This window comes from Chenopodium quinoa, unplaced genomic scaffold, assembly GCF_001683475.1.
Source record: "Chenopodium quinoa cultivar QQ74 unplaced genomic scaffold, ASM168347v1, whole genome shotgun sequence".
NCBI lineage: Eukaryota > Viridiplantae > Streptophyta > Magnoliopsida > Caryophyllales > Amaranthaceae > Chenopodium > Chenopodium quinoa.
This window is the reverse complement of record NW_018742418.1, coordinates 8,621,482-8,634,500: the sequence shown is the minus strand read 5'-3', so window position 1 is coordinate 8,634,500 and position 13,019 is coordinate 8,621,482. Positions and strand designations below refer to the sequence as shown.

At 37.5% G+C, this 13,019-nt stretch overlaps 3 protein-coding genes across 3 annotated transcripts; 2 read left to right on the top strand and 1 right to left on the bottom strand.

The window, feature by feature from the left end:
- Positions 1-2,285: 2,285 nt before the first annotated feature.
- Positions 2,286-3,593, top strand: LOC110707439 (jasmonate-induced protein homolog). The gene is made up of 3 exons (XM_021885456.1): positions 2,286-2,340; positions 2,491-2,899; positions 3,005-3,593. The coding sequence occupies exons 2-3, from the start codon at positions 2,666-2,668 to the stop codon at positions 3,209-3,211; spliced, it is 441 nt and encodes a 146-aa protein (XP_021741148.1). The 5' UTR covers positions 2,286-2,340; positions 2,491-2,665; the 3' UTR covers positions 3,212-3,593.
- Positions 3,594-5,110: 1,517 nt separating this feature from the next.
- On the top strand, positions 5,111-6,641 carry LOC110712835 (photosynthetic NDH subunit of lumenal location 2, chloroplastic-like). The gene is made up of 2 exons (XM_021891290.1): positions 5,111-5,708; positions 6,397-6,641. The coding sequence occupies exons 1-2, from the start codon at positions 5,211-5,213 to the stop codon at positions 6,493-6,495; spliced, it is 597 nt and encodes a 198-aa protein (XP_021746982.1). The 5' UTR covers positions 5,111-5,210; the 3' UTR covers positions 6,496-6,641.
- Positions 6,642-6,803: 162 nt separating this feature from the next.
- LOC110712845 (casparian strip membrane protein 1-like) lies at positions 6,804-7,815 on the bottom strand. The gene is made up of 3 exons (XM_021891301.1): positions 7,491-7,815; positions 7,247-7,370; positions 6,804-7,064 (listed from the first exon to the last, which is right to left on the bottom strand). The coding sequence occupies exons 1-3, from the start codon at positions 7,700-7,702 to the stop codon at positions 6,846-6,848; spliced, it is 555 nt and encodes a 184-aa protein (XP_021746993.1). The 5' UTR covers positions 7,703-7,815; the 3' UTR covers positions 6,804-6,845.
- Positions 7,816-13,019: the final 5,204 nt, after the last annotated feature.

Below are 13,019 nucleotides of genomic sequence, written 5' to 3'. Positions count from 1 at the left end.
CCGGTGCGAAAACTCTTTCCTTCAATCCCGCCTATTTTTTTTGGCGGTGCTCATTTCTATTTTTCTACTAGTGTTGTCTAACTTCGTTCTTGGCCGTGTTGTGTCGGTTGATGCTCAGCGGAAGCGGGACAAGTATAGGGCGCGTTGCAGGGTTATTGGCTATGGTTTTCTTCCTTTCTCCTTTTCTTCATTGGGGGAATTAGAGAAGGATGTTGTTGCATTACTGATGCGGGTTCCAACGTTCGCTAGGACTCGGGATATAGGTGCTCGTGTAGATGCTCACATCATCATCAGCAACATCAGATTCGCTATAACTAGAGGGGTGGGGGCCCAGATTGTATCTCGGCTCCCCACTAATTTCTATTATAATAATAATAATATTAATAATAATAATCCTGGGACAGAGGCCTTAATGTGTGTGTTTACTTGACGGGGTCTTCTCCTTTCACACAATGTGGGTTGTCTAACTTCGTTCCTGGTCGTGTTGTGTCGGTTGATGCTCAACGGAAGCGGGGCAAGTATGGGACGCGTTGTAGGGTTATTGGCTATGGTTTTCTTCCTTTCTCCTTTTCTTCATTGGGGGAATTAGAGAAGGATGTTATTGCGTTGCTGAAGCGGGTTCAGGCGTTCGCTAGGACTCAGGATATAGGTGCTTGTGCAGCTGCTCACATCTTCATCAGCAAGATCGGGTTCGCTATAGCTAGAGGGGTGGGGGCTCAGATTGTATCTCGACTCTACACTAATTTCTTGTAACTCGGATGACTTTGTAGATATGTGTTGTTTTTAATGATAATAATAATTACAAATAAAATATAACATACAAAATTTTTGGTATATAAAAAGAAGTCTACTTAGATGTAGTAATCAATTAAATTGGAATTGAACCGTTTTGGTATTCGTTGTAGTGGGATTGGATCATTGGGTTGTAACGTATACAGAGAATGACAAGTATTGACATTTTACAACCATTCCACTCAACATCATAAACTATTGACTTTGAAATAAAAATTAATATAAAATTTCGACATCTGAATTAAAAGTCTTTAATTATACGTTATACTTCGTATAATTTATGGTAAATACAAGCACGATATTATAAAAACGAAATTCACCCTTATATAATATTCACGCACAATACTATATACGTAGTAGTAAAAAAAAAACTAAATTTTCCAGCCCTTAATTAGTTTTTTTACTTCTTATTAATTGGTAATCTGGTAAACAATTATGAATAACAATAATATTTTGGGTTATTCAACCTTAACATCAGTTTCAAAATATAAAAAAAAAGTCTACCTAAATTATTATAGAGAATTAGAGACAACAATTGGCGCGAATTGTATTTTTAAAATGAAAATTTTATGTTGTTAAATTTTGAGATAATATAAAATGAACCTGGACTACCCGAATAAGGAGGAGGAGAGTTTGGTCTACAAACAAAGCTAAGGAGATTCTATACGGAAACCAATTGACATTAGTAGGAGTAACTCTTCTACCTTATAATGTGAAACCATCTCTTCTCTTTCTCCAATGTGGAATAGTCACAAGAAGGCTACAATGGGTTTCAGCACTCCCCCCTCACTTGTGAGTGTCCTTAGAAATTCAGAGCTAACTTGGAAAGAACAGATCAATAATCCTCTAAGGAGTTGGACATCTTGTCAAGGTAAAACCTTATCCAGTAGTGATTAAATACCCAATTTAGAAGAGACTCGTAACCAGGGCTCTGATACCATGTTAAATTTTGAGATAAAATAAAATGGGCCTGGGCAATACGAACAAGGAGGAGGAGAGTTAGGTCTACCAACAAGGCTAAAGAGATCCCATGGCATACTAAAATCAATTTGCAATAGTATGAGTAACTCCTCTACCTTATAAAAGTAAAACTATCTATCCTCTTTTTCTAATGTGGGATACTCACAAGTGGGTTAAAATGAGTTTCAACATATGTCATCGTTCTCGCGGAATACAAATCATGCACACGTCATTGTTAAAATTGAAAAGAAAAAAAACACAAAGACTTTCAAGTTATTCTATAAAGTCAATATATAAAAATACTAGTTTAATGTTTTAAAACTTCCTTGTCCCCTTCAATATACAACATTTCATAAGCTTATCATCACTAATAATAACATATTTAATTAGTTTAATAGAGCTGGCGATGCACCGGCCATCATTAGCACGTTATGACATTTAGTCATTGTCTTAATGAATTGAATAGTAAGTTCCCTAATCCAGGGCTTAAAATTTAAGGCTATAAATAAGAATGGAGTGCAGAAGCATTCTTCATCAATCCAACAATCAAATCAAATTAAAGTTGATAAATTAGCTTGAATTACAAAAGTAAGGTACTTTAGCTTCTCATAATAATAATAATAATAATAATAATTATTATTATTATTATTATTATTATTATTATTATTATTATTATTATTATTATTATTATTATTATTATTATTATTAACTTTGTGGTGGTTTGCCTGAATTTTGCAGGCTAAAATCTAATAATAAGAAAAATGGGATCATCAACAAAGATGAATGAAACACACTTAAAGGCTATAGCTGAGATGGAAAAAGAGGTAGAGGCAGGATACCATTGAATTCCAGGAGCCGAAAGATTGGTCTGGCAACTAATAGTGGTGGTCTGGCAACTACAAAATGTTCTATCATGAATTTTGGTGAGGATACCATTGAATTCCAGGAGCCGAAAGATTGGTCTGGTAGTGTTTTGGGCGAGTACCCTCCTCAAATTAAGGCGAGCACATCTGCCAAGTTTACGCATCAAGGTGATGATGGTTCAATGGGGGCTGTAGTTTATGTTGGACCTCGTAAAAAGGGTGGGTCGACTGAATGTGCATGGGTCTTTGCATGGTACACACCGGGCAATGGAAACGCAAACAAGGTAAATGTCTTAGCTATCTATTGTATGGCCTGGTTTGCTTTTATCAATATATATGTAGTATTACATACGTAAACATTGAATTGGTATCATTTTTTCTGTTTTCAGACTTACGTGGAAGTTGGGCCCGCTGAAGATTATCCTAAAGATAACATAGATAGATGGGACACTATCAAAGAAAACCTTCTGAAAGCTCCCGGCCATACAAGTCATGCCATTGATAACGTCAAAACTGGAGCTGAGGCGTCTTCCAGCATTAAGCCTGGATATACTTCTGTGGCCACTTCTGTATTCGATGTTGTTAAAATCAAGTAATCTCATCTTATCAACAACTAAGGGCCATTGATGGAGCTATTACACCTTTTCTGTATTATTTTTAATTAAAACTATATGTATGCACCATACCCTTAGTCGTTACTGCCTTAATTTGCTTTTTGTTCTTGTGTGTTGTTATCAATCTAAGTGTGCTGCTTGCAACTTTGTAATCTTTTTTACTTTTTTTTATTGAATCCGTCTTTTTGTTTTCCTTTATTGCCTTTTCTTATCTTGTCTCCTCGTTATTTTAGCGTACAATAAATTACACTACAACACCTTGATTGTTGATCTTGTTCTTATTTTTTATACATATTATTTTTGCAAAAATACCTGTTGATTCCATGAAAAACACTAGCCAAATTAAAATCTTCCCTAGTGCAAGTTCGCTGTACTCAAAATCAAAGATCTGTCCTCCTTCGGTTGTGCCGTGGTTTGGAACTCACTGCCTTAGAAACGAAATACGCCACCAGCGGTACCAAAGTTATTAATATCGGGATTCTACTTTGAATCGGAAGGGGCTCTTAGAATCGAATCATAAAATCGAATCGTAGAATCGTAAGATTCTATCGACATGCATAATTAAGACGTCATATCTAAATTTAATTAAATATAATTAAATTATGATTTTGAAACCTAGTTATTGATAAAAAATTTACCCATTAAGCAATCAACAATTGACAATAAAATATATATTTATAAATAACTATGTAGGCATGTTTTAAACTAGTAAGGATTTCTCTAGTTAAGAGAAATATGTAAAAATCAGGTAGAATCGTAAATCGAATCGTGTGACATACATGAATCGCAAAATCGTAAGATTGTAAGATTTAAAACGGAATTTTATAACAATGAGCGGTACAGATCTCCTAGTGATGCACGCCTTCCAAGTTTTACACAACGACCTCCGTAATCCGTGTACCCGAGCTCGAAGGTTGATATTGTTCAAGAAATGTTCAGATCTTAGAGGGTAGGTTTTTATTTAGGTTCCGTATGAATGAATTCATCAAAAGGAGAGATAACACTCGTATTTATATGTATCCCAAAAATAGGAAACACACAAACAATATATATAATCTTTTCCATGTGAAACTGATCTTCAAGTGTTTTAATCCACAGTATAGAGGATTATTATTATTATTATTATTATTATTATTATTATTATTATTATTATTATTATTATTATTATTATTATTATTATTATTATTTTAAATTGCTTGGAAGGAGTTAGGAAGGATATGAACTATATGGATTTGCATGAGGATGAAGCATTGGATCGTAAGGGATCGATGGAGGAGGAAGATTTTTGTGGATGACTACACGGAATAGATTTACATTTTTAATCAATCTGTCTTTTTTTTTTTCCTTTATTGTTTTCTTGACAGTAGGTTGATTGTTAATCTTGTTGGGTTGAAATTATGTCGGTTTAAAATCGGGTAGGATTAATATCAATTCGGGTCAAAACATATTAGATTGAATCAGGTATTTATCAGGTCAATTTTTGTTTAGGTTGTGTTCAGGTAGGGCCAAACCGGTTTGATTTGAGTTCAAGTCGGATCAAATTGGTTTCGGGTTAAGTTCATGTCAGGTCAAATCGATGTTTGGTTAAGTTCAGATTGGATCAAATTCGAATTCGGGTTGAACAGTTGGTTACAGGTCAGGTTTGAAACCTGTAATTCTCGAGACAAATCATATCGATTACAAATTTAAAACATATGGTTTTATAGGTCGGGTTGGATCGATTTTCACACCTCTAATTTTACTCTAATAATGGGTGAATAAAATCACATTGGGCCAATATCATATTTTTGTTATCAACTGCAAAGACTGTTGTATAATGACTAAGCCCAAGTACAGAGTACTTATAGATAACATATGCCACGTTAGCAAAACCGTAGGTCCAAATTACACCAAAGGGCAAGAATAACATTCATCACTAAAACTTGCCTAAACAATTTGTATCCTCCTTATCCAAAATGCACTCAAACTAGTACTGCAAACCATGACCACCATTTTGAATCCCACCATCACTTTACTCCAAACCAAGATCAAAAAATCACCACCCTACACCCACCACCAATCCCATAATTCGTCGGCAATTCGATCATTGCTCTCCGATGATGATGAAAACCAAACTCAACGGCGAAAATTTATGGTCACAACATTGCTAGGAGGGTTGAGCATTAATGCTGCTTGTTTACCATTGAAAGCACAAGCTGAGGAAATGAAATGGGGCACCCGTTCTTTTATTTGGGAGCGGTTTTTCGAGCCCGGTTTATCACCAGAGGACGCGGTGGCTAGGATTAAGAATACAGCTGAGGGGCTTCATAGCTTAAGGCATATGTTGGAGACCATGTCATGGAGGTATGTTATATTTTACATAAGGCTAAAAGAGGCTTATTTGAAGCAGGATATGAAGAGTGCTATGGTTATGGTTCCTGAAGGAAGAAGAGATGATTATGTTAATGCTGCTAATGAGTTAGTTGATAATATGGCTGAGGTAATATGATTCTATCTTGTTTATTTGTTATAATTTCTGTATTTCCTCATCACAATTCATAAAATATTCAATGAATAGTTTAATTAATTAACAGTATTGTGGATATTAATGTTATATTATATCATACAAATATGACTAATCAGAAAGTAGGCACCAATGTACATATGTATCATATACTTAAGATTGGACTTTGAAATTGATAGAGCGACTCCTATGATGAATTAGTTCAAAATACTTGAAGAGTTTAACATCATTTAAATCGATATGATGATAGGTCATAAATGTAAGGGAAAAAATTATACTAGCACGTATACGTTTCAAGTTGGAATGATATATTAAAAGCTAAAAATCATAAATTCAACGGTAAGTTCCTTAGGATTACATTATAAGAGGTAATGAATTTAGAACAGTACATACATTGGCAAGTGAGTAATTCAGGACATACGGAATAAGTGAAATGTGTGATGTGAGAAATAGTTATTTACAATGGACATTTTGAAATCTAACTTATCTTATCAAATTATATAGTACACAATGTCATCCTCATAACTTTTTTTTTCCTAATACAGAACAAATGGGCCATCTAAAATATGGGTGTATTGTTGCAATATTTTTCTCTGTTATCTTTGATTTGCATCTCTAAAATTGATTGTTCAATGCTGATCTTACTTTTATTTTAATAATGCAGTTTGATTACTATGTCCGAACACCTAAAGTATACGAATCATATGTATTCTATGAGAAGACATTGAAATCAATAGACAATCTCTTGGGATTCTTGGCATAAGCTCCTCACAAGACAGAGGACTCTGTTTGAACTCCGCCATAATTTCTGCAGCATAAAATCAGTACATATGATAGTTGTTGTAATATTGAATATTATTTGGCCTGACTTTTTTCGCTGAATAACGTTCTATTTAGCTTGTTTTCCAATGATATATTGAAAATGATTATAGAGTCACTTGATTAATAATCATATTCAAATTTAGAGTACAAACTAAGACCATTCTGTTCGAGATACATTCACAATTTACAGTACTATACTGTCTCAAATTAAAAACAGTGAAAAGTAAAAATCAACACACAAAATAACAGTTGATGAAAATATACATTTCAGTTCTTGAGGTGTAACGCAAATTAATGATGGCGGGAGATAGCAAATGCTGACAAGAGGATAAGTAGAACGAACATGACAATTGCGACATAGGAGCCGATCAGGGAACCAGAAGTGCGCTCACAGAAGTTGTTGAACTGCTGACAGATTGCGAACCAATTGGCCGAAGCATTGCCCTTGTGTGCTAAGTATACAATTGCTGTTGCTGCTGAAGCTGCTGATGTTAATAGACCCAATGCAAGCTATATACGAAAGGAAAAGAGTGATTAAAAGAAGCACCAAACGCAAAAATTGAACTTTCTTAGAGTTATATTCTAACAAGTTTTTCTATGTAATATATGCTTAGGATATTAATCAGAATGAACAATAGAAGTATCAGAAAACTGAAGGAAACATTACGAAAGATGAAGTAACTATGTAATACCATGTCAAGAATGGCCAACACAATCCTGGTGACTTTAGATCCACTTCGAATGATGTGGAAGATAGACAGTGTAAGAGAAAGCACCAAGTAACCTGTTATAATCGCGTTTGCCACCACAAAGAACCTTCATAGGAGTAAAAGAAAAAAAAAATCATGTCATGTGCATGTACATATTATGTTTGTAAACAAAAATGACTAGCTAAGACTACATAATATTTTTAAGATGGTCAAATTATAAACTTACGTGAATGTTGGGAGATCATCATATTCAGCTCTAAACCGGATAAATTGAGTGAAAAATGGAAGTGTTTCATTAGTTGTGCCCATAGCAATCGCGCTAGCAAGGGTAGCAAGGCCTGCGACTACCCTAAAGAGGAAGTCGAGGATGGATAGTCCTCGACTTGCACTAGCAGCACCCTTAGAGGTCTCACCGGCTTCAAGTCCTCCCTTTGACATTTTGCTTTCTTTGTGGATGATTTGATCACTTTACGAGGACTTTAGTAGTTTTCGGAACTCTTAAGCTTTCTGATAGCTCGAAAGATGTAGAAGATTAGATGAATGATGAAGATAATGAGTTGCAAATGGTATATATACTTAGGATCTTAACAAAAATTCCAAGAATGAGGAGACAAAATGGATTGGCTTAATGGGTTTGCTAGGAATTAAGTGGGATTGGTGTTCTGCTTCTCTAATAAAGCCAAAAATAAGCAATTTATTTGATGATTAACAACATGATTTAATACTAGCTAGTTGCTAAAGCTAAAATTTATGCTTTTTTTTTCAAAATTTTTTATGGCTTTTTACCTGCTTTGTATATGAAAATTTGGTAGTTTTACAATCATTAAATTTACATTTGTAACAATTCCACTTTTATTTTTTTGAAACATTTATAATAATTCCACTTTAGCTGGTGCTTCTGTGTTGATTAGGTAGGATTTGTTTTTGTAAATTTTTTTTATTGAGTTAATTGTCAATAATTTAACATTTTCTTAATTCTTAAAGTCAGCTATTTGACGTCTATTTAATTTGCCATTTAAGGATAGTCAAAACTTAGTGGAGTTGGGTGTTCTTACGTGGGATGAGACATAGGTCAACTCTTTGACGTCTTTATTTGTAAAATAGAAAATTTGTACGAGTGGATACTACCTTTTCGGTTTAATTTTATTAATAGAGTGATTATGTTAATGCACGAGATATTAATAACAAAAAGGTAGGAGACTAACGTATGGAGCAACTTACTGTAAGAAATTGTAGAATATAAGAATGTACTCTGTATATCTTTTATATATTAGCCAAGGGGTGATGTAGTGCAGTGGCAACAGTGTCCACATAAAATGATTTATGTAGATAAATTTAGAAACTTATAGCACGCACCACATTAATGTTATACATGAGAGAATTATATAACCTAAAATTTGTAAATTTGATTGCTTAATTTTTGTTAATGTGAGTATGTAATTCAATGAAAAATGTACTCGTGGTTAGGTGTTTTCTTAATTCATGTTGATTTTTAATTAACTAAGAATAAGTTGACAACTACCTACATTGTAATAATCAACATTAAACGTTAATTTGTCGATTTCTCATCCAAAAAAAATAATAATGTTGATAATTAAGGTTTAATGAACACCCTAATAATCTTATATATGCTCATAATTACAAAAGTCCTACACGCTATATATTAGAATTTATAATAATCGAAAATATAAATTAGAATAAATACAATTATGAAAGTCACATAATATATAAAGAAAACTAACTTTAACTTTTTTTGCTAAAATAAATTAATAAAATCATTAAAAAAAATTCCAAATAGGTACATAGATTTAAAAAATTGCAAATAGGTATATAGATATAAATTTTTTTGCAAATAGGTACATAGCTACAATAGGAACCGGCCGGAGACAGAATGGATGCATACTATTATCTTGGTAGGGTAATAATGGATATGGATGTCGTCCTTATATTCTTTCTCTCATAACACGTGACATACTACCCATCTCATTGTCCTCATTGTATAGGAATACTCTTTCAGTGTAATAAGTCGTCATTTTGGTATGAGAAGATAACAACATAAACACAGGTAATCTTAAACCTAAATTACAACCACTGAACGTAATACAACGGATTTATTATATGCAACCTAATCTAATATAATACAGCCCCTCAGACTTATATATATAAGTTGTTTTGGATAAAAACAAAAGGACCTTCGGCAAGGTCCTTTTCTACGAGCTGAAGACTGATCTCGGTCTAAGTGATGACTAGGCCGAGAGTTTCCAGCACAGCAGACACACGTGAACTAGTCTCGGGGGTGTTGCCGAGGAAAGCCCTCCAATGCCGAAGTCAGTACAGTGTTTAGAGACAGAAAGCTATGCAAGAATATTAATTGCTTGAGGCTTAATGTGTATATCCGTAGAGAGAGAAGATTGAAGGCTTTTATACCTTTTTTCAATAGATAAGTGGGTCGTGAATCAAGTGAGCTTTCCACGTTGACCGGGCCTTAGCTGACTTGACATAGTTTGGAGAGTTGAACCTTAGCCTTGGGCTTTGTAATTAAATCATTTATGGACTGGCCCAATTGAAGTAAATTGGACCCAAACAACTTGGCCCCCAGATCCGATTCGGAAACATGACGGGCCGGGTTTGACTTGCAAAATGGAGTGAAGTAAACGATTTAATTAGAGTTTGAATTCGGGTAGTTATTGAGGCAATAACGGTTATTTAGAGAGTAATTAGGGAAGTTGGAAGGTTTAGTGGGTAATTAATTAAGGAAGTGTTTAACGGTTGCATTGAAGTGGAGTTAGTGGGGGTTTTAATGGCGCGGACTCCTAAAATTCCACTTCCGAAAAGCTTTTTTAAGCCACTCACCCCACTCTCTCTCCTTATTTCTTTGCTAATTCTCTTTCGTTCTTCGCTAATCACTACTGTTAACCCGCTTTCCTTTTTCTGTATATTCTCATCAATCTGAAACCTGAAACTGAAATTCGTTGCTCCGGACTCGTAGATCGGCGAATTCCGCTTCTGATAAAGGTAATTTTCTTCGATTTCTTTGGTTTTCTTTGATTTTTAGAGCACCCCCCTTTTCTCAATTTCTCGAACTTCCACTAACTAGAATGGCTCGAGACTAAGGAAAGAGACCTATGGAGGTCGATGAGGAGGAGGAAGTTCCTAAGCTGATTCCGCGACGCAATTGTCCGCTGGAGATGATGCCGCCTTTGAGCGGCCGCAACCCTCGTCCCAAGGTTGCGACAGCAGCTTCTACTAGCAGAGCCGCGATTCCTGCAGTACCGATGTCATTTGCGCCTCCCCAAGATTCGGAGGAGGTGAGCACCTCCGGCCAAGGCGGGAGCTAGGAGCCCGAACCTTGGGATTTTCCCCTTGGAGCAAGGGAATGGGGAAACGTCGCCGAGAATTTTGTGTTGATGACCACCCCTCCTTATGATTGGTGGGTGGACAAGAACCCCCTCTACCGCTTTGCCGAGAAAATTGAAATATTTTACGGCATAATGGAGGCGGATGGATATTGGTGCCGAATGCCCACAACTCAAGATAGGATTCACCGTCCTCACCTTGGGTACATCGAGTTGTATACTCGGCAACTGCAATTTGGGCTTCGATTCCCTCCGCACTCCTTTGTTATTGAAGTGTTGAACGGGTACAACATATCGTTGTGCCAATTAACCCCCGCCAGCATCCGAAGGATGATGACGTTTCTCTGGGTGTGCCTCTTTTATCGCTTTGCGTCAAGCCTCCATGTTTTTCGGAACCTCCACAAACTGGTGCCGAACCAACAATCGGAGGAATATCATGGCACTGGTTGGTGGCGGATTGAGATCCAAAGGGGGCATCTCACCACTTGGCCGAATGATACTTCGGACAAGGATTGGCGGGGCCAATGGATCTGGGTTCGGGCGCCTTTGAAAGAGGACCATCCGAACTATTTTGGAGGGTCAAGGTATTTGAGCGAGCCTGATCCCCAGATGAGGAGCATTGGTCCTGACGAGTTCGATGATCATGAAAAGGATGTTTTCACTCTCTTCGGCAAGAAGAGGAATCCAAGGGGCACGGGCCGAACGGCTCAAGTGCCCACAACTTGGCTGCCCTGCTACCACTACATCTTCCTGGAAAAGATGCTTGCCGTTGTCGGCCTCAGCCAAATATACCAAGGGGGTAAGGAGTTCGGCTGGGGCCGAAGGCCTTTGCTATTTTCTTCTTTCTTTTACTGTTTTCTTTCTTCGTGCTGACGAACCCTTGAATTTCGGCTTTTTAGTGCTGCACGAGGGGAATTCTTGTATTAACTACAATCGACTCGGGATCAACGCTGCAAGGCGGGTGACGAAGAACGCTCCTAATATAACTGAGTCATCGGACCGGCCCCTTTCTTTGCGCAAAACTAAGCTTCAGATAGTCAACACTACTTAGTGCGAAGCGCAGAAGGTCTGATGGAAGAAACGTGACCCCTTCTTCCTTCTGAGCCCTGCAGAACAGGTTGTTATTGTTGCTGCTACTGCTATGAGGGCAGCGAGGGTTGCCAAGGCCTCTAGATGCGGAGCTGAGCCTTCTACCTCTACTGCTGATCCTTAGGCGAAAGAGGAGAAAGCTGAAGAAGAGGAAGGGGTGGCTGAAAACGAACGCCTGTTGAAGACTTCGGTGAGCCTTCTGGACTTGTCTTGATGCTGCCTTTCTTTTTTGTTTTGTTTGTTGTTTTTGTTGTTTTTGACTTGGTGCTCATACCGCTCTTTGCCCCCCTATTCCTTCTACTGCAGTCTGACGAAGAAGAAGGAAACAGAGGAAAGGCGGCTGAAGAAGAATCCTCTTCAGACGAGTCTTCAGATGAATGGATGTCCAGCTCAAAGAGAAGAAGGATTGTTTTTAACAGGGCAGTTTTAACAAGACCTTGTTCTTACCAAGAAACCTCGGCTTGAGGTGGACAAGCCAGAGGAGAGGAAAGAGAAGACTCCTCCCCCTCCTGAGGTCCATGCCGAAGGAGATAATTTGACGAAGACTCCTCCTCCTGAGGCATTTAGGGAGGATGAGGTTCTACAGGAAGCTTCTCCTGAGACTCAAGAAATTGAAATTTCTACTTTGGCTCCTCCCTCCTCTCCTCGGCACGTGGTCGAGCCTTTTACTGATGAGGTTCAGAGGGAAGCTGATGCACTGCTTGTCCACCCCGTGGACGAGGAAGTGCCAACTTTGACTGGAGACCTGAAGGGTCTAGATGCTGATGGTATGAAGGTGGCCGAGGAGGAAAAGAGAGTTGAGGAGGCCAAGAATGTCAATATGCCTTCAACTTCGGCTACTGAATCCTTCAAGACGTTTCAGTCTACAGAGATGGGGTTCGGTTCTGCCCCTTTGGTGCCTGTTTCGGACTATGCCCAGAACGTCTTCGTGTCCCGGCGTACCTTTCTAGCATGTCTGAGCTGGAGAAGGCCAGGGCTTAGACCATTGGGGCTGCCGCTGGCACATCTGAACCACTTGCTAGGGTCCCGAATCCCTTTGTTGAAAATCAGAGGCTGCTGATGCAGGTATATCTTTCAGTACTTAAGCTTTTTCACTTAATTTTTTTTTTTTTTTATACTTCGGCTAATTATTGCTCCTCAACTTTGCAGGTCATTCATAACCACTTCTTGGCTATGAAGATGAGATGAGTTGAAATCCAAGGCCAAGAAGGCCGAGGAAGTTGAGTGCCAAGCAAAGATTGCTGAACTGAAGAGGTTAGATGCCGAAGATGCGGCCACTGCCCTTAGAGCTGACCTGGACGCCATGACTG